The sequence below is a fragment of the Lontra canadensis genome, unplaced genomic scaffold (genome assembly GCF_010015895.1).
Source record: "Lontra canadensis isolate GAN:19392208 unplaced genomic scaffold, GSC_riverotter_1.0 scaffold11, whole genome shotgun sequence".
Lineage (NCBI taxonomy): Eukaryota > Metazoa > Chordata > Mammalia > Carnivora > Mustelidae > Lontra > Lontra canadensis.
The window spans coordinates 22,725,218-22,751,013 of NW_022631005.1; the positions used below are offsets into that span (position 1 = coordinate 22,725,218).

Sequence of the window (25,796 nt, forward strand, 5' to 3'; positions counted from 1 at the left end):
CACCAAAATGAACTTTTGAATACGAATATGTGTATATAAGAGCAAACAAAAGGAAACAAGACTACAGAGGCCTACAAAATTAAACAAGCATATAAAGTTTGAAGACTCCACTTTAAGCCCAAGGACATCAAAAAATAAACAACACATAAATGCGCCTCGTAAAAATCTGAAATAGAACATCAAATTCAGCATGTGGAGATCTGAACATAAAATAGGCAAAATAGTTGTTTCCTGATGCAATTACAGAAATCACGTCTAATCTCCTCAGTATAACCACTACACATATAAAATACTGTTCTACCATATCTGAGTAATAGTCCTGTCACCAGCTATGAGTCTAACTGGAAGGTCAATCACGGTCAGATTCTTGCTCCATGCACATGTTCCCAGAAGCCTCCCTAATAACAGAATGCTTTCAGGCTTGAATTGGTTATCTACATTTTACAAACAAATATTGTCTTAAGCTGGCTTAATCGGCTACTTAGCTACCAGAATAACTGTGTGTACACTGGAAGTAAATGAAGCAGACACAAACAAGACACTCACCTTTTCTCCCCTGAGGATCACGGCAGCTTTCATGGACGCACAGGCCCCAAGCTGACCAGGAAGATACTACACAGTCTGTAGAGCAAGGGAGATTGCAGAGCTGAGAGGCTGAAGGGGCAGGTCCCAAGCATGAAGTCTTTTTCACAGGTCTAGAGACTAAAGGACAGAAAAAAATAAAATAAAATAATGGTCTATGTCACATTTTCTGGAAACCCCTAGAATTATTAATGTCTTTATTTATGTGCCTGCCTTGCCCACATCAGCTTTCTGGTTAAAGAGTATATACAAACAAAATATAAACACGCTCTAAGACTTGTTGTTTATCTCTGCACTATTAGCATTTTGGGTGAGAAAATGTTAAAAAAAAAAAAAAAAGACAGTAACAAAGGGCATGCACTTGAGTTTCCTGCCTCACAGAGTATTCCCTGGGAATTCAAGAGAGGACTGGAAATATAGATACAAATTATCCAGAGTTATGATTTAAAAAAATTAAATGGCTTTGTGAAGTTTCAAGATGAGTCTATCTTGACTATATAAATGACTAGGTTGCTGCGAAAAAATCAAAATCAAACCCCTGAGGTGGGATGTTTAGCATAACCAATCTACTGCTGTTACTCCCCTGAGGGGTGGAGCGCTCAAAGACACAGAAGAAAAATGGTTCTTAGAAAAGAAGAAAAATCGGGATGTGTGACTGCAGAATTAGCACCTTGAAGTCAGTTTCATTAGTGAGGCTTTCTAGAAGCCCAAGGAATGTCTGAGAATTCAGGGGGAGATGCCAACCTAGGAGACTGCCAGCCCTTCCTGGTGCACCTGTACCCAGAGTGCACCCAGAACTGGGTCATTCAGGATGCAGTGATCACCCGGCCACAAGTGGCCCTCACCAAGTGCCTCCTCCATGCAGGTCTACTCTGGGTACCATGAAAATACTCAGATGAAGGAGAAGATGAGATGCTGATTCTCATTATTATAACAGGATAGGAGTTAAGACAGAAATGACACAATAAAAGAAGAGCCAAATGCGTAACTATGTTGGTGCCGAGTGAGCCTACACTAAAGTGGTTTTAGGGCAATTCAGAGCTTGTGAGCAAATGGTTTAAGTTCAGATGGTTTTATCTACTGAACTGGCTTGTACTATTGTCTAAATATCTCCCATATGTCATGTCCACCCCGTTAAGCAGATGAAAAGTGCTTCAAAGACAAAGATGAGTGTTACAGGATGGTGGTAAATCACAACACCTACTTTGCTTCTTGACTCTTTACATGGATGTCAGTTAAATCTGGTAAAGATGGCAGTAAATCACAGCTCTGGCCAGCAGAACTTTGAACATAAATGAAAACAAGAGCAAAAAAAAAAAAAAAAAAAAAAATACTGTTGTCAAAGAAGTTGTAACCCATGGGGGAAGAAGTATTCCTAATGAACAATGGCGCAGCTTGAGGTGCTTATGAGGGTGAATGGGAAAAACAAAAGTCCATGAAAAATAACGTTTTATTTGCAATGAATTGTTTATTTGCAACTAATTCTTATATATTTAACTAATAGGATTTGGCCTGACTTAAAATAAGAGACGGGGCAAACAAGATGGTCAATGTAAATGTCAAAGATCACAAGCCATGTGGAGGAGGCAGGGACAAGAAGAGAGAACAGATACTGGGGGCAATTGAGGGGTTACCTGGGGAGACTGAGGAGAGGTGGTGATCAAACAGAGACTGTGTTGGCCAGAATGACAGTGAGATGGGGGTCTGGAGTGACTGGGACTGGGATGTACATATGACATTGGTGGATTGTGGATAAAGAAGAACCTGGGATATATTTTAGTAAGATGAAAACAAAAAGAGAAGAGGGTCACCCACCCCCACTCCCACCACAACCACCACCTGTGAGTTGGGGGAGGGTCTGTGATTCCTCCCCTAGGAGTGAGCAAGAGAAGACACACAAGAATGCTATTCATGGAATACATTATGCATTCATTCCAAAACCATTAGTTCCTACTTTAAATCAGACCTTCTTGGATGGTGTCTGCTTTCAAGGAGTTCTCGATCAAGAAGGGTAAATCAAGCAGAACATTAACAAAATTGATGGAAAGTGATGCTTCAGAGCGTCACAGGAATTGAAAGCTCTATAGCCAGAGGTCGTAAGACAGAAATGCCTGTGGGTCTGGGCCCATATTTGTCAGCATGTGTTCTCACAAACTCTAATGTTAGTTTTCCCCCAAAAAAACTAAGTAGTGAAAAAAAAAAAAAAAAAAAACAACTAAGTAGTGAGGGAAAAGGAAGTAGGGCATGCAAACTAATTAATCTACTTATTTAATAAACATTTTTAGTGCATTCCCAGCACTGGTTATACATCAATCCCTTTAACCTCCATAACTTTGAGATATATGTTATGAGATATATGTCATTACCATCTCAAGTTTAAAATGGGCGTTCTGCAACACAGAAATGGTTACACGCTTGCTCACATTCTTAATTAGTCAGGAGCAGAGTTGAGATTGGGACCCAGGCAACATGGCTCCAGACGCTCTTAACCACTGTATATTATGTGGTCTTATTATAGGTCATTCAGCCTACAGTGGTAAGTATCTACCATGTATCAGCACTGTGTTAGGTGCTGAAGTCAGAGCAGTGAATAAAACAGACAAGGTCCCAGTCCCCACGGGACCCATATTCCTGTGTGAGCTGATATTAAGTATACATGAATTCATGAGTGAGCCCCAACAAGAAGACTGGAAAACTGTTACTGCTGCTTCTCCTTTCCTTTGTCATAGCTGTCTTACTGCAACACCAGACAGATGTTGGGGGTCTCATGATCAATGCTGAGAAGATACCCCAAACCTCTCAGCTCCAAGACCCAGCAGACACTTGTTGCTGTAACTTTTGTACTTGATGTTGAGCTGTAGTCTACCAGTGCAGCACCAAGGCCACAGCAGGCCTTCACTAATCTCATCAGAAGCTCCCGAATGTCTGTCTTTAAATCGGCAGTGCAGTTGGAAAGAGACTGGGAACATGTCCTGCATTAAGGACAATGTTTTACAGACCATTATGTTTATCTGGCTTATTTTTCAAGAGCTATAAGAGTGACTGGGAAGTAGGGGGTTAAGTCCCCCAAGGTCCCCTTTGATAAATACTGAACTGTCAATCAGTTAACTGTTAGATATTAGGGATAATTGTACTTCTAAGATTTGGAAGTCAGGAGAGACATGGTGTGCAAGAGAGGAGCTGGGGGGAGCGGGGTTCTCTGGAGACTATAAGTGGCATAATTAGGAAGCCCAAGGGTGGGAGTGAGGCCATTTGTCAGAGCACTCATGCCTCTTTAGCACCTAGTGCTTTGACAGACAATAGATCTTAATCCACATAGATATATTCTTCAGTCCCAGGCGACATGTCTAAAATGCTTCATTTAGGCATTGAATCAATGTTCTTGGGTCAACCTATCTCTATCTCAGACCCTCTGGGCTACATTTGTTCTAGAAATAAATCATAAGTAAGTCACAAAGCACTTACCAGCTTCAGACCACTTAGGTAGTTTTCTCCCCAAGAACAGCAAACACAGAATATTTCTATGCCTATTGACTGTTTAGAGCTAGAAGGGAGCTTTAAAACTAATTTGGTTTAATTCATCAATTTTACTGAAAAACTGAGCTCCAAATACACTGGATAGTTTCTATGAATTCACTCAGCAAGTCCAGGGCAGAGCAAGACCTGAGCCTTGTCCCAGGTGGCTGACTCACCTCTACATGTCCCTGTTGGCTTTCCTTCCATGGAAAGAAGTCACCAGAAAGGACACCTGAGGTGGTTTGCACTGAGGATACTTTGCTGATGAATCATAGTAACCAGAGTGGAGGCAGTCAGTGACACAACAGACCCAAGACATCTATGAATGCTGCAAGCTCACTATAACCTTTCACATAAAACCCAAATCCTTCCCCTACTTCATTATTACTTTAAAACTCCTCCAAATACTCGTGCAGACCTCCCCCACCAAGCAGGAGGTAGTGAGACCAAACTTTGCTCCACTTCAAAAGACTACTTCTCTGATTTGTGGCAACTCACATTGTAATATAATTACCTTGGGAGGTGGGTAGGAGGTGGGGGCAACACGGACCACCTGGATTTGGATGGTTTGTGTAGTTTACTTGGCCAAACTCCAGCCATGATGTATGTAGAAACAATTGGTGTTTTTCTACTCATCTGAAACACTTTCTCATGGATATACTGACTGAAACAACTTTATTTCTATTTACCAACTCTGTTATCTCTGATGCAATCAATCCCTGCTCTAATCAGTGCAGGTCTGTGCTTGTCTCTGCTTGTACCAGATGCTTTAAAAAAAAAATAGATTTATTTATTTATTTATTTATTTGAGAGAGAGAGAGAGAGAGAGAGAGAGAGAGAGAAAGAGTGCAGGGGGAGCGGCAAAGGGAAAGGGAGAAAAGCAGACTCCCTGTAGATCATGGAGCCCCATGTGGGGCTCAATCTCATGACCCCAAGATCATGACCTGAGCTGAAACCAAGAGTCAGATTCCTAACCAACCAGGCCACCCAAGCACCCCACCTTGATGCCTGTTAGACTACATCACCTTAAACCCTTTGCCATTCCTGTGCTGACCAGCTAAGCAACTACCCAAGGGTCTACAGTCTATTTAGGTTTTGCAGGCAGCAAAGTCAGTCCCTACAGAGACTTCTCATGGCCACAAAGTGTTAAAGAGCCAAAATAACTTTCAACTCAGAAACTGAGATTGCTACATAGCAGTAGCTTTCCAAGTGCTAGAGAATATATTACAATATTATAAGTGATTTTACATACGCAATAGTCATTAATACTTTGGATATTCTGGTGCCTAACCTAGCATTTTTCATTTGCAATAAGAAATTATTACATTGACCTGCCTTACAAGAAATGTGAAAGTCTGCTACTAATAATTTCAAAGTTGTCTTAAATAACGTATTACTCCACAAACAGAATGCTAATTAACGAAAGGAAAAATAGGCTGGGTAGGTGATATGTTTAATGTTAAAAAATAAACACACACAAAACTGCTCTTATTCTAGAAATGTACAGTTTTCATGATTTTCCTTAATGACAAAGTGATTTCAGATGAGCACACAAATCAATTACAAATCACACACAATTACAAATCACAGTGATTTGTAATTAAGAAGAAAAATGTCTGTTGTGACGTTAGCATGTGACTGCCATTGTAAAGAAAAATGAGGGCCTTCACATTTTATTTTTTGAGACTAAATCAAGCTCTAATCTGAACTAATTTGAATTAACACAGGAATAAATTGGCAAAAGTTCAATACAAATATATTATACCTCACCCCACTGATGACCATTTTGTAAGATCTAAATTTCAATGCCTCTTAATGCCTCAAGAAGAAATTAGACTGAAACTGCATAATAATAATATTTAATTAATCATAATTAATAACCTGATACTCCTGCTGTAATTAAAAAAGTGAGTTACATTTGCTTAAAGTAAAAAGAGCGATCACAGAAGCTAATGATGTTTTCTTGTCTTTTAATATATCTATTATTGGATGAAAAATCAAGTCAGTCTTTGAAAATTCAGGAAGTGTTTGAGATAATTCTGCCATGGCATAACGGAGCTCACCTTTCCCTCAGTACAGAAAGAAGATTCTTGAAGACAGTCAAGGAATTAGTCACAGATACTGATTTTTTTCCTACTATTTTCAAGGACGTAGAGATGAAAAAAAAAAAAAAAAGAAGAAGAAGAAGAAAGGTGATCACTACTTCTTGGGGACTCTTAAAAACATGGACTCTCACTGCTTTGTATCTTCGTGATACCGAAGTCCTCCTGCAGACAATACATTCCATCTTCAGTTGATTTTACATAAGATATTTCCAGAATGACATCAACCTTCCCAAAGAAGCTAGACCAAAACCAAGTTATATTCATTTCAACTTTCCAAATGAAATGCAGGCACTGTAAACCCCAATGGGAACTCTCACTCAAAGCTTAGAACCCCATCATTCCATGGGCTCTCCAAGAACCACCATAACAGAAAGATCAGTTGCTAAGATTTAATTCAAAACTAATGAAAGAGTCTACTTATGTAAAAATGCTGCTTTCTAAATGATTTTTGAGAAAAAATATTGCCCCTGACATATTCATTTAGGGAGTATACTGACTTGGCAGAAATTCAATCCACCTTACCGCTAAAATAAATAGGCCTCTTCTACAGACTGAAGGAGTCAAATGGTTGAAAGAGAAAGATAAATAATATTACAGTTTTAACCAGAAAGCTATTTTCCTTCAAGAAGCTTCATGTATTATTTCAATTGCCTTTTGCCACTGGGATTTGCAAAATAATGGATCATTCTTCTAACTTAGTGGATAGAATAAAAGCAATCTGTCTTCTAGCACTTATAGGCAGCTTAAAGAATTAAATCACATCTCATCCTATTATACTTAATAAAGCTTAATTTTAGCCATATTGTGACTCTCTTGGCAAAGTTCCATGGAACGCAACTTGGCAAGAAGAAGCATGTGTATGTACTGCAAAGTTAATACCTAAAAATAATTCCTGCAATTAGAAATAATTACAAGAAATGTAACCACATATCAAAGAGTTTTTTAAATTTCATTCATTTCATAAAGTGAATCAGAAAATGCCTAGTGATTTTCTTAGTGCTACACAGTAACAACACTCTAGGTAAAAGATGGAAAACAATATTCCGAATACAAAAATACAAATTATTTTGAAGGCAAAATAAATGAGGTACCTGTACAATTCTGGAAAGAAATCAGAATCAATATCCCGCACTTGCACAATATAGCAGCCTTCGGGCCAATATTCATATATTTCTATTATCACATATTCTCACCTCTGTTCCCTTTTTTAAGAATTTCCTTCTGATTGTTTCTCAGCCTTTTAGCTCAGAGCTAAAAGTAGGGTGCAGAGAGGGTAGAAGAAACAAAGGCTGACCTAAATGGCATCTTTCACACTGTACAGTTAAAAATACCATTATTGATGAGAAAAAAACAGAAAGGAGATCAATGCAAGATGGGGAAGTGGTCCAGCAAGGAGAAAAAGTGAAAAGCCAGAGAGGCAGGTAAGAGAAGAGTTACCTTCCAAGATGTCAGTGGCATAACTAAGCAACATCACGGAAGTAGAGCTTTTGCAAGGGCTTTAGCATGGGAGTACTCTTCTTACTCACAGCACGTTGCAAACTACAGTTCATTTCCCCAAAGAAACAATGACAAGAGATGAATGAGAGCAAGTTTTCCTGGGAATGACCACAAATGCCTTTTCTATTGATTAATGTTAGTAATAATAGCTAATACATACTAGCAACCCACTTGGCTCTAGGCACTATGCTAAAGACTTACATGCAATTTCTCATTCATCATGATCACTTGGAAATATTATCATGTTCACTCTACAGACGAAATAACGGAGGATATTTGTCCCAAATGACAAAGCCAATATTTGACAAACAAAGGTCCAGGGTTCTTCAAAGCCCCTAATCTCTAATACTAGGCTCCACTATCATTTTGTATTTGCAGGAAAAATAATGGTAGACAAAAAACCCTGCTGGGGGCACCTAGGTGGCTCAGTCAGTTAAGCATCTGCCTTAGGCTCGGGTCATGATCTCTGGGTCCTGGAGTCAAGCCCCACGTCAGGTTCCCTGCTCAGCGGGGGGTCTGCTTCTCCCTCTCCATCTGCCCCTCCACCTGTTTGTGACTTCTCTTGCTCTCTCTCAAATGAATAAAATCTTTAAAAAAAGAAGAGAAAGGGGGGTGCCTGGGTGGCTCAGTGGGTTAAAGCCTCTGCCTTTGGCTCAGGTCATGATCCCAGGGTCCTGGGATCAAGCCCTGCATCGGGCTCTCTGCTCCGCGGGGAGCCTGCTTCCTCCTCTCTCTCTGCCTGCCTCTCTGCCTACTTGTGATCTCTATCTATTGAGTAAATAAATAAAATCTTTAAAAAAAAAAAAGAAGAAGAGAAAGGAAAAAAACCCTTCTGTAATAGTAATAATTGATCAGGAAAATAGATGGGTGAGCATTCTGTCCACTTCCAAAAATGTTTAAAGTGAGATAAAAATAGAAAAAAAAAGAAGTTTAAATAGATCAATGGTAAAGTCCAAGCCCTAAGAAAGGTAATTGTTGGGTTGTTGTTGTTTTTTATTTTTGTATTCTGTATTTTGTATTTTTAATGTGATTCTGAAAGGTAATGTTTGCGGGAGGGGTGAAATTAGTTTATGATGACTATTTTCATCATAAAACCTGGTTAGGGCCATTCCTAAGGAATTACAGTGATTTCATAATCAGTAAACCCCAGCACCCTTAAGATTTCTTGAAGAGCAAAAGATGACCAAAGAAACCCTCAAGGCAGTTTAGAAACCAGGGAAAGGTGACAAGTGCAAGTGAGTGCCCAGCTCACCTTCCACTGGGTACCGCCAGCATCCCTAGCACAATCCTCTCTCTTATCAACCATATCCAACCCAGCAAAGGAGCAAGGGCAGAGGTGACAGCAAGACATCCCTAAGTCCCCTGGGCAAAACTGAAAGGAAGAGGATGTTTAAAAAAAAAAAAAAAAAAAAAAAAAAAAAAAAAGGGGGGGGGGTTGTCTGAGATAAGGATGTCTCAGAGGAGGGGGAAAGGAGCAGGAAGATCTGGTAAGAAGGGTAAGAGGGAGACAATAGAAAGCTGAGCTAGGTCTCCCAGACTTCAGTCCTGGTCACAAGATTGCCCTATCATTCCACCAGAAGCCAGCAAGCCAGACCTTCATCTGTGCTGATTTGGAAGGTGGCATTTCAACCTGGTAACAGCTGAATGGAAACTTTTAATAATGGTAACAAGAAGGGGAAATCCATATTCCCAAGGCAACATGAATCTCTAAAAACAACATCACAAACTACAAAACTTAAAGCTCTTTCTAAGAGTCAAAAGAAAAAAAAAAAAAGGAAAAAAGGGGGGAGGGGACATGTGGTACATATTTTAGAGAGCTAGGACAGCACTGTCTCTAAAATAAATATGCACACCATCCTGTTTTTAAAGGAAGGGATACTGAAGGCCTCGTTGTTCCTGATATCCTTGTTAGCATATGCTACTTTAAATGTGCAAATCATTTTAGACTGAACAAGTTAATTCAACTTCAAAGGAAGGCTCATGGGATTCACCAGGTCCCTAAGTGGTGATAGGAACGAGACACTGCATAATAATTTTTAAAATGCAGAATAGCTCATTCTTTTGTATGAGAAACTGCTTTATTCATTTTTGAAGTTAAACAAAAACTACAACCCGAAACTGCATTGCAAAGCTGGATGAAAGCTCCTTCCTCCAGGCCTATTCAGACATTGCAAGCCCTACATTGCATGGCTAGCTCTTCCGAGTGTCAAGGCCAACATTACAGATTAGTAGCTTTCAACCTGACTAAATCAATGGGGTTTCACACTAGTCCCAATTCAGAAGCGCTGGGTCAGCATTGGGAAGGGGGTAGGTAGCAGAGTGTACAGGAAATATTTACATTTTTAAAAATCTTTATAATTACCAGGTTGGGGAGTCAGTCTCTAAGTAATTTACAAATTATCATTTTGAAAAACCAACTGACAAAATATAATTATTTAGAAAAACATTAAGCTGATAATCTACAATTACTTATATGAATTGGGTAAATTTCTTGGCAATTGAGCTTCAGTAAAATAAAGGGGCTAGCCAATATTTCTCACCTTTGTTACATTCTATCTTCCCTAAGGAGCCTTTGTAAAGACATTTTCCCTAATGGTCCCTCCATTCTCCATGGTATTTTCATACCACACATATACTGTATATATGTGTATGCTTTATATATAAAAACTGTAGGATTTGTTTCATCCCATGAGCCAATTTTTGTCCCCTTGGTGGTGATATCATCCTCCACCGGGGATGAATGGAGTAGAACACATACTGAATTTGAATTGTGTGCTGAGCAACTTATAAGTATATTCTGATTTAATTAGCAGAAGTTTCTGTGAAGTAATCACTACTAATATCTGCAGTTACCAATGAGACAACTGAAGTTTTAAAAGGCTGACCAAGGGATGCCTGGCTGGTTCAGTCCTTAAACGTCTGCCTTTGGCTCAAGCCCCACATCAGTCTCCCTGCTCAGTGGGAGGCCTGCTTCTCCCTTTCCCACCTCCCCCCAGTTTGTGTTCCCTCTCTCCACTCCCCACCCCCATTTGTGTTCCCTCTCTGTGTCTGTCAAATAAATAAATAAATAAAATCTTAAAAAAAAAAAAAAAAAAAAGGCTGACCAAGCTTCAGTAATAAGTAAATGCAGAGGCAGGACTTGAACCCAGCCTGTATGATTCTGGTTTACCCTCTTTACCTCCATATTAGACTCTTCTGGCTAAAGGCTCCAAAACTAATGGGTTCATCATGCATTTCCATGGCTCCTGGCTAGAATCTATCTTTTTAAGTTGACTACAGTGCTTCTAAATACCTGTGTTTTTCTTGAAGTTGGAATCCATATGCTGATAGAGTCATTGCAATAAGCAAGAGACAATTCTATTAACCAATAAGATATGCTATTTTCTGATACATTCACAAAACAATTTAAAACAGCTAACATGCTGTATAATTTTATGAATTTTTTGCCTAAATACGAATCATATTATTAAAAATTGTTTTAAGAAGGTGCATACTATATATTTTTTTACATTTATATATATCATCAGCAAAAAATGGGGTATAAGATCACAAGGACAGTCATTAATATTTTAAAGAATTATAATTGTCTTCTATGAAGTCTTAATTTGAGAGAGAAAGCATTGAAATTATAATTATTTGACTTAAAAACACAGTTAGTTGATTCTATATTAAAAGCAGCATAAATGTCTTTATAGGTTACTAAATGCAACATAATTCTGTAAATGTTATTACCTATTTTCTGATCCTGAAAGTGTTATTATCTATTTTTAAAAGGCTAGGTGAGTTGAAGTGTTCAAAATAAAGGAGATTTTTATAACATAAGAAGAGATATAGTTGCATGCGACAATCATTTTATTTTTTCTAACATTTATATTAATTCTTAATTCTTAATAATTAATATTTTCTTAATTTATATTTTCTTAATTCAGATGCTCTAACAAATATTGTTTTGTTCAACCCAATGAAGCTCGAAGGTAAGACACACTTATTATGACTAATATTATGACTAATATTATTTTGAAGTGGAGAACTCTAAAAGAATAGTAGTCATTGTTCAGAAAATGTTCAGACCTTCGGTGGCTCAAAATCCTTAAAGTAGTGAACTCAGCACAAAAGTTAGGGAGCCTTTAGGGGCTCCCCGTGGGAGATGACACAGAATCATGAAACATCTGCCCTGAGGACCAGCACCACCTATCCAGAACCATCTTGCTTCAAATTTGACTCAACAGAATCCAAACAGGACACATGCTCTTAATGCCACCATTTCTGCTCTCTGACAGATTACCTGTCCTGAGAACAAAGACAAGACCACACCTCGCAGGCCACCAGCAATACCAAATTTTATTCTCTCTACTTAACACTGATTGCCAATTAATTCTATAGAAAATGTTTCATCTAGAGTTATTTTCTTCTTTTAGATTTGTAATGATCAAAACATATAGCTACATTTTTAAAGAAGAGAAACCTCTCATTTTTTTTCCTCGAATTGAATACTTGTGGTCTGAGGAAGGTTTATGTCAAAGGGAAACCAGCCAAATCCTAAAGAAAATGGCAGCCTACTCAGCTTATTATATTCCTTTCAGCAATATGCTCCCTTGTGGAATCTTGGAATGAAAGAAATTCTTAATGATATCTTATACAATATCCTGTTTATACAAATGAGAAAATCAAGGCTTAAAGCGGTTATATGACTTGTCCAAGACCAACAGGTAGTGTAAGTATCAACCTATAATCTCCTGTCCTGATATTTGGTTGACTCATTTATAGTGCCTCCAGTTAAAAAAAAAAAAAATTAAAATTAAAAAATAAAAATAAAAAATCCTTAACCTTATCATATCCCATTCACATCTATACTCTACATTCACTTTTCTTCTTCTTCTCAATTAGATTGCAAAAACTCAGTTATTAGAGCTGGATCACTTACTTCTATCTGAGAATCTTTTTTTTTTCCCCCTCAATAAGCAGTTTAAAGAAATATTTCACCTATGATGAAAGGCTGTGTAGACATTAAATAATAATACATGAATTGAGTTGAAGTCCCATGGCAATACAGATTCCACAAGAACACCCGCTGTCCTGCTCACAACCGCAATTCCAAACCATCGCTAACAGCCAGGCATTCGGCATCCAAGAAATACTGAATAAACATGTCAACAAATTATATGAGTTTCAATTCTAACATAGATGTTTAATAAAAAAAGAAGTTTGGTAGCAAATGTTTGGTGAACATTTCAGAGGGTATAAGAATACTTGGAGAACCCTGGTATATATATGGGGTTCTACATAGGGTTGGACAGGTTGAACCTGTAAAAGGTCACCTTGCCAAAGGGCAGATATAGGGCTAAAATTCAGCCCATGCTCCTCTTGCAAAGTACACCCTCAGGTTTATGCCCAGAGGGGTATCTTTTTCCAATACTTCCGCCCAGAGGGGGAGACTTGTATGTAATTCACAGAACAACACAGTTTATGCTGCCTACAATTCACATACAATTTTTAATTTATTTATTTTTTTTGAGAGAGAGACAGGGGGTGGGAGAGGCAGAGGGAGAGAGAATCTTAAGCCCAGAGATGTAGGGGTTTTTTTGTTTGTTTGTTTGGTTTTGTTTACCTGAGAGATATCTATTTTAAAAAGAAAAAAAAATGCAGGTGACTGATCAATAAATATCCCACATCAATGAAAACATAGTAGATGGAAAAACTAATCAGTAATAGATTCTTAGGGTCTTAGACTAGCTACCGCAGTTTACTAGAAATACGACACTGAGACATAGAGTGACAAGGGCCAGTGGAGCTCAGCGTGAGGTTAATAGAGGTATGTGTTGAAGGTCAGAAAGTTAAATTTATTTGTTAATGATTCCAAAGTCCAAAAATTTAAATAGAAGCAGTGTGAAAGTGTCCACAATAGGCCACTTTCCTTTTGTAACCTCTTAGCAATATGCAGTATAATTTTAAAAGGAAAGACTATATTCTTCACGAAAAGAAGGCAGCAGAAACTACCTACTTAACACAAATCACTGTCAAATAAGACATGCCAACTGAGCTGAAATTGCAAAAAGTGGTGACCTTCTAAATCCTCCTTCCTACCCCACTGCTTGTTTCTTCAAGGCAAAGCAGCTATTAACACCCAACCCTTCTTCTAACCACTGCTACAAAGCCCCAGAGATGAGAGCATAATCCTGTTTCTTGATGATTCTACCATTTGATCAGCTAAATTAGATTTACACTAATGAAAACTAGGGATTATTATCAAATAGGTATGAATTAAGCATTCAAGTGCCTAGAGTCAATTGTACATGACAAAGGTATTCCCAAGAGAAACAAGATCAGAGACCAGGAGAGAAATTCTGAAAAAAGCATGGGATAACCTGAGCATAATCATGAAGCTGTTCTGTAGGACCTTCTCTTTTTTTTTTCCTTCCTTCCTCCCCCCACACCCCCGCCTCCCATACTTCCTCCCTCCTTCCCTCCCTCTCTCCCTTCCTTCCTTCCTTCCTTCCTTCAGGACTTCCTTCCTTCCTTGTGCATAGTTGACACACAATGTTACATTAGCTTTAGGCATACCACATAGTGATTAAACAACTCTGTAGGCTATGCTATGTTCACAAGTATAGCTCTGATCTGTTGGTGTCTCATTTTTTAAGATCCTCAGGCACACAGCACCCTCTTGCTGCCTTTTGGCCAATATATACACACTGGGGTGGGGGTACAGGGGGCGGGGGGGACACAGGCCTGGGTTTCTCAATGCCCTGAAGTTACTATTCTTTCTACTTCATATTAAATTTCCATTTCATGTAACTGGTCCCATTTTGTATTTATAACCTGACATTCAAGGACATCAAAGGGAAAAAATTCTTATATAATAAAATTGCATCAATATATTGTACACCTGAAACTAAGATAACTCTATATGTTAACTAACTGGAATTCAAATGAAAACTTTAAAAAAATGAAATTGCTCTTTTAAATAAATAGGCAAAAATCCAAATGATAATCATTCGAAAATATTCCTTCTACTATATCCACTGAACCACAAATTGAATCTAACAGCACATTAAAACATTAAGAGACCACAAATTTATTCTAGCAGCCCATTAAAACATTAAAGGAATTAAGAAATTAAAAGAGCAAGATTTTTTCTTCCCTAAAAATGCAGGGATGGCTCAATATCAAGGTATTTGTAAATGTAACTTAATGCACAGATATAGAAAGGAAACTCAAAAACTCATCTCAAGGTTGCCTGAGGCATTCAGTTTGTTGAGTGTCTGGCTCTTAGTTTCGGCTCAGGTCCTGATCTCATGGACTGTGAGATAAAAACCCGAGGTGGGCTCCGTGCTCAGTGGGGAATCTGCTGGGAGACTCTCTCCCTGTGCCCCTCCCCCCCCAAAAATGAATAAATCTTTAAATAAAAATGCTCATCTCAGTGTGTGTGTGTGTGTGTGTGTGTGTGTGTAACAATATATAGTATAATATGGTGTAACTTGTCATATAATATATAAATATCTATTTACATGTAAATTCCACAACCATTAATAACCAAATACCCAAATCCCTAAAACAAATAAAGAAACTAACTCTCTTATTTACTAAGTGCCATCTAACATAAATCACCACCAGATCACATTTAGAATGAGAAACTCTTCATTCATAGGTTTATGACTTCAGTCATAAGCAACGCAAAGATAACAGCTAACATTTTATGAACTACTATTGTATGAGATTTCCTAGCCAGTAAATTACAAGTTAAAAAGACATAAAAGTTATAACTATTAAATAAGAAAAGATAAATGTTACATTTAAAAAAAATTTTTTTTTTAATTTTGAGTATAGCTGATACACATTAGTTTCAGGTGTACAACATAGTGATTCAACAAGTTTACACAATATACTACACTTACCACAAGTGTAGCCACCAACTGTCGCCATACAGTACTGTTTTAATATTGACTACATTCCCTATGCTGTACCTTTAATTCCTTTGACTTACTCACTGAATAACTGGAAGCCTATATGCCCTACTCCCCTTACTCGATTTGTCCACTCCCCTATAACCCTCTCCTCTGGCAACCACCAGTCTGTTCTCTATACTTAGAGGTCTCATTCTGCTTTTTGTTTATTCATGTTTTGTTTTTTGGGGTTTTTTAAGATTCCATATGTGAGTGATATCACATGGTATTTGTCATTTTCTGTCTGACTTATTTCAATTAGCATTATATCCTCTGAGTCCACCCATGTTGTCTCAAATGGCAAGAGCTCATTCTTTTTTATGGCTAAGTAATATTCCATTGTGGGATTTTGTTTGTTTGTTTGTTTTATCCATTCATCTACTAATGGACACTTAAGTTGCTTTTTTATCTTGGCTATTAGAAATAACATTGTCATAAACAAACAGGTACATAGATCTTTTCAAATTAGCATTTTTTATTTTCTTTGGGTAAATATCCAGTAGTGGAATTATTAGATTATATGGTATTTCTATCTTTAATTTTCTAAGGAACCTCCATAATGTTTTCCAAAGTGGCTACACCAATTAACATTTCACATCAACAGTGTATGAGGGTTCCTTTTTCTACATATTCAATCTAGTATTTGTTATTTCATTTCTTAGGACTTTAGCCATTCTGACAGGTGTAAAGTAATATCTCTTTGTAGTTTGATTTGCATTTTCCTGATGATTAATGATGTTGAGCATCTTTTAATGAGTCTGTTGGCCATTTGCTTGTCTTTTTTGGAAATATATCTATTTAGGTTCTCTACCCATTTTTAATAATCAGATTGCTTGTTTTGTTTGTTCCTATGTTTTATTCTGTTTTGGTGTTGAATTGTATAAGTTCTCTATATATTTTGAATATTAATCCCTTCTGAAATATATTGTTGGCAAAAATATTCTGCCATTCAGTATGTTGCCTTATTTTTTTTTTAAGATTTTCATTTATTTATTTGACAGAGAGAGAGAGATCACAAGTAGGCAGAGAGGCAGGCAGAGAGAGAAGGAAGCAGGCTCCCTGCTGAGCAGAGAGCCTGATGCCGGGCTCAATCCCAGGACCCCAGGATCATGACCTGAGCTGAAGGCAGAGGCTTCAACCCACTGAGCCAAGCAGGTGTCCCTTGCCTTATTGTTTTGTTGATGTTTTCCTATTTCACGCAAATGCTTTTAGTTTTCATGTGATCCAAATAGTTCATTTTTTCTTTTACTCCCCTTGCCTTAGGATGCACATCTTAAAAATGTTTCTACACCCAATGTCAGAGAAATTACTGCTTGTGTTCTCTGCTAGGATTTTTATGGTTTCAGTTCTCACATTTAGGTCTTTAATGCATTGAATAGTTTGAGTTCTTTTTTGTGTGTGGTGTTAAAAAGTGGTCCAGTTTCATTTTTTTTACATGTAGCTGTCCAGTTTTCCTAGCACCATTTATTGAAGAAACTGTCTTTTCCCCATTGTATATTCTTGCCTCCTTTGCCATAGATGAATTGACTATATAATTATGGTTTATTTCTGGCTCTCTATTGTATTCCATTGATCTATGTGTCTATTTTTGTGCCAGTACCATAATGTTCTCATTACCACAGCTTGGTAGTATATCTTGAAATGTGAAATTCTGATCTTTCCGCTCTGTTTTTTTCTCAAAAAAGCACTGGCTATTCAGAAACTTTGTGGTCCCATAAAATTTTAGTATTATTTTTTCTAGTTCTAGTTCTAAAGAAAAATGTTGCTGGTTTTGACAGGGATTGCATTGAATTTGTAGATCATGTTGGATAGTCTGAACATTTTAACAACATTAATTCCAAACCAGGAGCATGGGATATCTTTACTTTGTGTCATCTTCAATTTCTTTCATCAGTGTTTTATAGTTTTCAAAGTGTGGATCCTTCACCTCCTTAGTTAAGTTTATTCAAGGTATTTTATTCTTTTTTGTGCAATCATAAGTGAGATTGTTTTCTTAATTTTTCCTTCTGCTACTTTACTATCAGCACACAGAAATGCAACCAATTTCTAGGTATTGATTTCACACTCTCCAACTTTACTGAATTCAATTTATACTTCTAATTTTCTTTTTTGTAGCATCTTCAGGATTTTCTATGTATAGTATCATGTCATCTGCAAATACTGGCAGTTTAACTTCTACTTTAGCAGTATGGATGCTTCCTATTTATCTTTCTTATCTGATTGTGTGGCAAGGACTTCCAGGACTATGTTAAATAAGGGGTGAGAGTAGACATCATTGTCTTGTTCCTAATCTTAGAGGAAATGCTCTCAGTTTTTCACCATTGAGTATACTGTTTTAGCTGTGGGTTTTTTGTACATGGCCTTTATTATGTTAAGGTATGCTTCCTCTAAACCCACTTTGTTGAGAGTTTTTATTATGAATGGAGATTGAATTTTGTCAAATGTTTTTTCTGTATCTACTGAGATGATCATGTGGTTTTTATCATTCTTCTTATTAATGTGGTATTTCACATTGACTCATTTGCAAACACTGAACCATCCTTGCATCCTAGGAATAAATCCCACATGACTGTGGCAAATACTACTTTTAATGTACTGTTGAATTCGGTATGGTGATATTGTATTAAGGATTTTTGCATCTATGTCTATTGGGATATTGTCCTACAGTTTTTTTTTTTGTGGTGTCTTTTTCTGTCTTGGAACCAGAGTAATGCTAGCCTCATGGAATGTGTTTGGAAGTTTTCCTTCCTCTTCACTTTTTGAATAGATTGAGTAGAGTAAATATTAACTTTTCTTTAAATACTTGGTAGAATTCACCTGTGAATCCATCTGGTCCTGGGCATTTGTTTTTAGAAGTTTTTGATTACCAGTTCGGTTTTGTTTCTAGTAATTGGTCCGGTTAAGTTTTCTATTACTTCCTGCCCTAGTGTTGGAATATTCTGTTTCTAGGAATTTATTCATTTCTTCTAAAGTGTCCAAACTGTTGGCATATAATTTTTGTAGCATTCTCTTTTAATCCCTTGCATTGCGGTGGTGTCAATTATTACTTCTTCATTTATTAGAGTCCTTTTATTTTTCTTTTAATCTTGAGGAGTCTGATGAAGGATTTATCAGTTTTCTGTATCTATTCAAAGAACCAACTTCTGGGGTCATTGCCTATTTCGATTTTTCCCCCCAGTCTTTATGTCATTTATTTCTGCTCTAATCTTTATTATTCCCTTTCTTTTACTCACCTTCAGCTTTGTTTTTTTCTTATTTTTCTAGTTTCTTTAGGTGTAAGATTAGATTGTTTGAGCTTTTTCTTGCTTCTAGAGGTAAGCCTGTTTTTATTGGCTACAATATTATTGGCTATATCCCAAATAATTTGGACAACTGTACTTTCATTTTTATTTCTCTCAGGTTTTTTTTTTTTTTTAATTTCTTCATTGATTGTTTTTTGACCCATCTGTTATTTAGTGTCACGTCATTTGGCTCCCATGTATTTCTGTTTTTTTTGTATTTGTTTTTTTCCAGGTTCTTTCCTTAAGATTTTTTTTTTTAATTTTATTTATTTAACAGAAAGAGAGATCACAAGTAGGCAGAGAAGCAGGCAGAGAGAGAGAGAGGAGGAAACAGGATCCCCACGGAGCAGAGAGCCTGATGCAGGACTCAATCCCAGGACCTTGAGATCATGACCCGAGCCAAAGGCAGAGGTTTAATCCATTGAGCCACAGCCACCCAGGTGCCTCTTGAGATTGATTTCTAGTTTCATAATGCTTTGGCCAGAAAACTCACATGTTATGACTTCAATCTTCTTACATTTATTGAGAATTGGTTTATGACTTAACATTTGATCTACTCTGGAGAATGTTTCATGTGCACCTCAACAAATATCTACTTGTGTCTTCAGATGGAATATTTTGTATGTATCTGTTATGTCTATCTTGTCTAACGTGTCATTCAAAGACAATGTTTCCTTATTGATTTTCTGCCTGGATGAATATCCACTGACGTAAGTGTGCTGTTAAGTCCCCTACCATTGTGCATTACCATAATTTTTTCTCTTTATATCTGTTAATATTTGTTTTATGTATTTAGCTACTACAATCTTGGCTATATACATATTTACAATTGACATATCTTCTTGTTGGACTGATCCCTTTATCATTATGTAATGCTCTTCTCTGTCTCCTGTTACAGTCTTGTTTTAAAGGTTATTTGTGGTTTGACTCCCTCTCTGATTTCATCTTATTTTTCCCCTCCCATAAGAGACTTTTAATTATAGAAAACAAACTGAGATTTGCTGGAGGGGTGGTGGGTAGAGTGATGAGGATGATAGACATTAAGGAGGGTATGAGATGTAAAGAGCACTGGGAGTAATTTACAACTGATGAATCACTGAACCCTCCTTCTGAAACTAATAATATACCCTGTTTTAATAAAATTTAATTTAATTTAAAAAAAAATAAAACAAAGGCATTTTTCCTGAGTATATACTACTCCCGCTTTTTTGTTTGTTTTCAATTTCATATTATTTCAAATGTTCCTCCATCCCTTTTCTTTCAGTCTGCACCTGTCCTTAGGTCTGGGGTCAATCTCTTTCTGGCCGCATATATAAAGATCTTGGTTTTTTAAATCCATTCTGCTGCCCTATGTCTAATTATTGGAGCATTCAGTCCCTTTATATTTAAAGTAATTATTGATAGGTATACACTTCTTGCCATTTTGTTGATGTTTTCCGGCTTTTTTTTTTTTGCAGTTCCCTGTTCCTTTCTTCTTCTCATGCTCTTTTTTCTTTACAATTAATGAGCTTTTGTTGTGTTATGCTTGTATTTTTTTCTCTTTATTTTTTGCTTATCTATTACAAGTTTTTGATTTGTGGTTGCTATGAAGTTTATATATAACGTCCTAAGTACATTGTAGTCTATATTAAGTTAATGGTGATTTAAGTTCACATATGATCTTTAAAAAAAAAAAAAACTCCTCTCTCTCTCCCTCTCTCTAACTCATTCATCCATGTTTTACATATATGCTGTCTTACTTTTCAACATTTTAGTCATAATTTGCTTACATCAAATTAAGCCCATTTCTTTTCCACTGAAAGAAAGCCCTTTAACATTTCCTGTAAGGCCAATTTAATGGTGATAAACTCTAACTTTCATTTGTCGGGAAACTTTTTCTCTCTCCTTAAAATATGAATGATAGTGTTGCTGGATAGAATACTCTTTGTAGGTTTATTCCTTTCAGTACTGAGTCTCTTTAGGCCTGCAAAGTTTCTGATGACAAATCAACTGATAGATTTATGGAGTTTCCCTTGTGGTAACTTCTTGCTTCTTTCTTGCTGCTTTAAAGATTTTTTTTTTTTTTAATTCATTTGACAGACAGAGATCACAAGTAGGCAGAGAGGCAGGCAGAGAGAGAGGAGGAAGCAGGCTCCCTGCTGAGCAGAGAGCCCGATGCAGGGCTTGATCCCAGGACCCTGGGATCATGACCTGAGCCGAAGGCAGAGGCTTTAACCCACTGAGCCACCCAGGCGCCCCTCTTGCTGCTTTAAAATTGTCTTTAGAGGCACGGAGTCAAGATGGCAGAGAAGGAGCAGGCTGAGACTACATTAGATATCAGGAGATCAGCTAGATAGCTTATCTAAAGATTGAAAACACCAACAAATCCAACGGGAGATCAAAGAGAAGAAGAACAGCAATTCTAGAAACAGAAAATCAACCACATTCTGAAAGGTAGGACTGGTGGAGAAGTGAATCCAAAGCGACGGAAAGATAGACCGCAGCGGGAGAGGCCACTCCCGGCAAGCAGCAGAGCAACGGAGCACAAAATCTGGACTTTTAAAAGTCTGTTCCACCAACGGACATCACTCCAGAGGCTAAACCGGGGTGAAGCCCACGCGGGGTCAGCGTGGCCCCAGGTCCGGCAGGGTCACAGAAGGATCGGGGGTGTCTGAGTGTCGCAGAGCTTGCAGGTATTAGAACGGGGAAGCCGGCTACAGAGACAGAGCCGAGCAGTGAGCTCTAAGCTCGGGGTTACCTTGAACCAGTCACAGGCTCGGTCAGCTCGGAGGGCGGCCAGAGGTCAGGGAGATGGGAGGAATTGGGCGCTGTTCTCTAAGGGCGCACTGAGGAGTGGGGCCCCTAGATCTCGGTTCCTCCAGGCCGGAGACTGGGACGGCGCGATCTTCATTCCCGTCCTCCGGAAATCTACAGAAAGCGCTCATGGAACAAAAGCTCCCAAAAGCAAACCCGAGCGGATTACTCAGCCCGGCCACTGGTAAGGGCCGTGCAACTACGCCTGGGGCAAAGACACTTGAGAATCACTGCAACAGGCCCCACCCCCAGAAGATCAACAAGAAATCCAGTCAGGACCAAGTTCACCTACCAAGGAGTGCAGGTTCAATACCAAGGAGAGCAGAGGAATTCCAGAGGAGAAAGCAAAGCATGGAACTTAGGGCTTTCTCCCCAAGATTCTTTAGTCTTGCAATTAATTTAATTTTTTCTTAATTTTTTTTCCTCTACTGCTAAATTTTTTATTAACTTTGACCCTTTTCTTTTTTAAGATTTTTAACTAGTTTATCTAATATATATATATTTTTTCTTTTTTATATTTCTACTTTATTCGTTTTCTTTTATTAATTGTTTCTTTTTTTTTTCTGAACCTCTTTTTATCCCCTTTCTCCCCCCACGATTTGGGATCTCTTCTGATTTGGTTAAACCGTATTTTCCTGGGGTCTTTGCCACCGTTTTCGTATTTTACTCGCTCCTTCATATACTCTTATCTGGACAAAATGACATGGCAGAAAAATTCACCACACACACACACACAAAAAAAAAAACAAGAGGCAGTACCGAAAGCTAGGGACCTAATCAATACAGACATTGGTAATATTCAGATCCAGAGTTCAGAATGATGATTCTCAAGGTTTCAGCCAGACTCGAAAAAGGGAAGGAAGATATTAGAGAAACCCTCTCGAGAGATATAAAAGCTCTTTCTGGGGAAATAAAAGACCTAAAATCTAACCAAGTTGAAATCAGAAAAGCTATTCATGAGGTGCATTCAAAAATGGAGGCTCTCACTGCTAGGATACATGAGGCAGAAGAAAGAATTAGCGATATAGAAGACCAAATGACAGAGAATAAGGAAGCTGAACAAAAGAGGGACACACAGCTACTGGACCACGAGGGGAAAATTCGAGAGATAAGTGACACCATAAGATGAAACAACATTTGAATAATTGGGATTCCAGAAGAAGAAGAGAGAGAGAGAGGGGAGCAGAACGTATATTGGAGAGAATTATTGAAGAGAATTTCCCCAATATGGCAAAGGAAACAAGCATCAAAATCCAGGAGGTTCAGAGAACCCCCCTCAAAATAAACAAGAATAGATCCACACCCCGTCGCCTAATAATAAAATTTACAAGTCTTAGTGACAAAGAGAAAACCCTAAAAGCAGCCTGGGAAAAGAAGTGTGTAACATACAATGGTAAAAATATTAGATTGGCAGCAGACTTATCCACAGAGACCTGGCAGGCCAGAAAGAGCTGGCATGATATATTCAGAGCACTAAACGAGAAAAACGCAGCCAAGAATACTATATCCAGCTAGGCTATCATTGAAAATAGAAGGAGAGATAAAAAGCTTCCAGGACAAACAAAGACTGAAAGAATTTGTAAACACCAAACCAGCTCTACAGGAAATATTGAAAGGGGACCTCTAAGCAAAGAGAGAGCCTAAAAGTAGTAGATCAGAAAGAAACAGAGACAATATACAGGAACAGTCACCTTACAGGCAATACAATGGCACTAAATTCATATCTCTCAATAGTTACCCTGAATGTTAATGGGCTAAATGCCCCAATCAAAAGACACAGGGTATCAGAATGGATAAAAAAACAAAACCCATCTATATGTTGCCTACAAGAAACTCATTTTAAACCCGAAGACACCTCCAGATTTAAAGTGAGGGGAAGGAAAACAATTTACCATGCTAATGGACATCAGAAGAAAGCAGGAGTGGCAATCCTTATATCAGATCAATTAGATATAAAGACAAAGACTATAATAAGAGATGAGGAAGGACGCTATATCATACTCAAAGGATCTGTCCAACAAGAAGATCTAACAATTGTAAATATCTATGCCCCTAACGTGGGAGCAGCCAACTATATAAACCAATTAATAACAAAATCAAAGAAACACATCAACAATCATACAATAATAGTAGGGGACTTTAACACTCCCCTCACTGAAATGGACAGATCATCCAAGCAAAAGATCAACAAGGAAATAAAGGCCTTAAATGACACACTGGACCAGATGGACATCACAGATATATTCAGAACATTTCATCCCAAAGCAAAAGAATACACATTCTTCTCTAGTGCACATGGAACATTCTCCAGAATAGATCACATCCTGGGTCCTAAATCAGGTCTCAACCAGTATCAAATGATTGGGATCATTCCCTGCATATTTCAGACCACAATGCTCTGAAGCTAGAACTCAATCACAAGAGGAAATTTGGAAAGAACCCAAATACATGGAGACTAAACAGCATCCTTCTAAAGAATGAATGGGTCAACCAGGAAATTAAAAAAGAATTGAAAAAATTCATGGAAACAAATGATAATGAGAACACAACGGTTCCAAATCTGTGGGACACAACAAAGGCAGTCCTGAGAGGAAAATATATAGCGGTACAAGCCTTTCTCAAGAAACAAGAAAGGTCGCAGGTACACAACCTAACCCTACACCTAAAGGAGCTGGAGAAAGAGCAAGAAAGAAACCCTAAACCCAGCAGGAGAAGAGAAATCATAAAGATCAGAGCAGAAATCAATGAAATAGAAACCAAAAAAACAAGAGAGCAAATCAACAAAACTAGGAGCTGCTTCTTTCAAAGAATTAATAAGATTGATAAACCCCTGGCCAGACTTAACAAAAAGAATAGAGAAAGGACCCAAATAAATCAAATGATGAATGAAAGTGGAGAGATCACAACTAACACCAAAGAAATACAAACAATTATAAGAACATACTATGAGCAACTCTACGCAAACAAATTTGACAATCTGGAAGAAATGGATGCATTCCTAGGGACATATAAACTATCACAACTGAACCAGGAAGAAATAGAAAACCTGAACAGACCTATAACCAGTAAGGAGATTGAAAGAGTCATCAAAACTCTCCAAACAAACAAAAGTGCAGGGCCAGATGGCTTCCCAGGGGAATTCTACCAAACATTTAAAGAAGAACTAATTCCTATTCTCCTGAAACTGTTCTAAAAAATAGAAATGGAAGGACAACTTCCAAACTCATTTTATGAGGCCAGCATCACCTTGATTCCACAACCAGACAAGGATCCCATCAAAAAAGAGAACTACAGACCAATATCCTTGATGGACACTGATGCAAAAAATCTCACCAAAATACCAGCCAATAGGATTCAACAGTACATTAAAAGGATTATTCACCACGACCAAGTGGGATTTATTCCAGGGCTGCAAGTTTGGTTCAACATCCGCAAATCAATCAATGTGATACAACACATTAATAAAAGAAAGAACAAGAACTATATGATACTCTCAATAGATGCTGAAAAAGCATTTGACAAAGTACAGCATCCCTTCCTGATCAAAACTCTTCAAAGTGTAGGGATAAAGGGCACATACCTCAATATTATCAAAGCCATCTATGAAAAACCCACCATAAATATCATTCTCAATGGAGAAAAACTGAAACCTTTTCCGCTAAGGTCAAGAACACGGCAGGGATGTCCGTTATCACCACTGCTATTCAACACAGTACTAGAAGTCCTAGCCTCAGCAATCAGACAACAAAAGGAAATTAAAGGCATCCAAATCGGCAAAGAAGAAGTCAAACTATCACTCTTCGCAGATGATATGATATTATATGTGGAAAACCCAAAAGACTCCACTCCAAAACTGCTAGAACTTGTACAGGAATTCAGTAAAATGTCAGGATATAAAATCAATGCACAGAAATCAGTTGCATTTCTCTACACCAACAACAAGACAGAAAAAAGAGAAATTAAGGAGTCAATCCCATTTACAATTGCACCCAAAACTATAAGATACCTAGGAATAAACCTAACCAAGGAGGCTAAGAATCTATACTCAGAAAACTATAAAGTCTTCATGAAAGAAATTG

At 37.7% G+C, this 25,796-nt stretch overlaps 1 protein-coding gene across 1 annotated transcript in view; it reads right to left on the bottom strand.

The window, feature by feature from the left end:
- Positions 1-25,796, bottom strand: part of THSD7B (thrombospondin type 1 domain containing 7B) — an 856,222-nt gene that overhangs the window by 479,863 nt on the left and 350,563 nt on the right. The window contains exon 6 of the mRNA XM_032856149.1: positions 547-702. Within this exon, the coding sequence (XP_032712040.1) occupies positions 547-702 (156 nt within the window). The remainder of the gene's footprint in view (positions 1-546; positions 703-25,796) is intronic.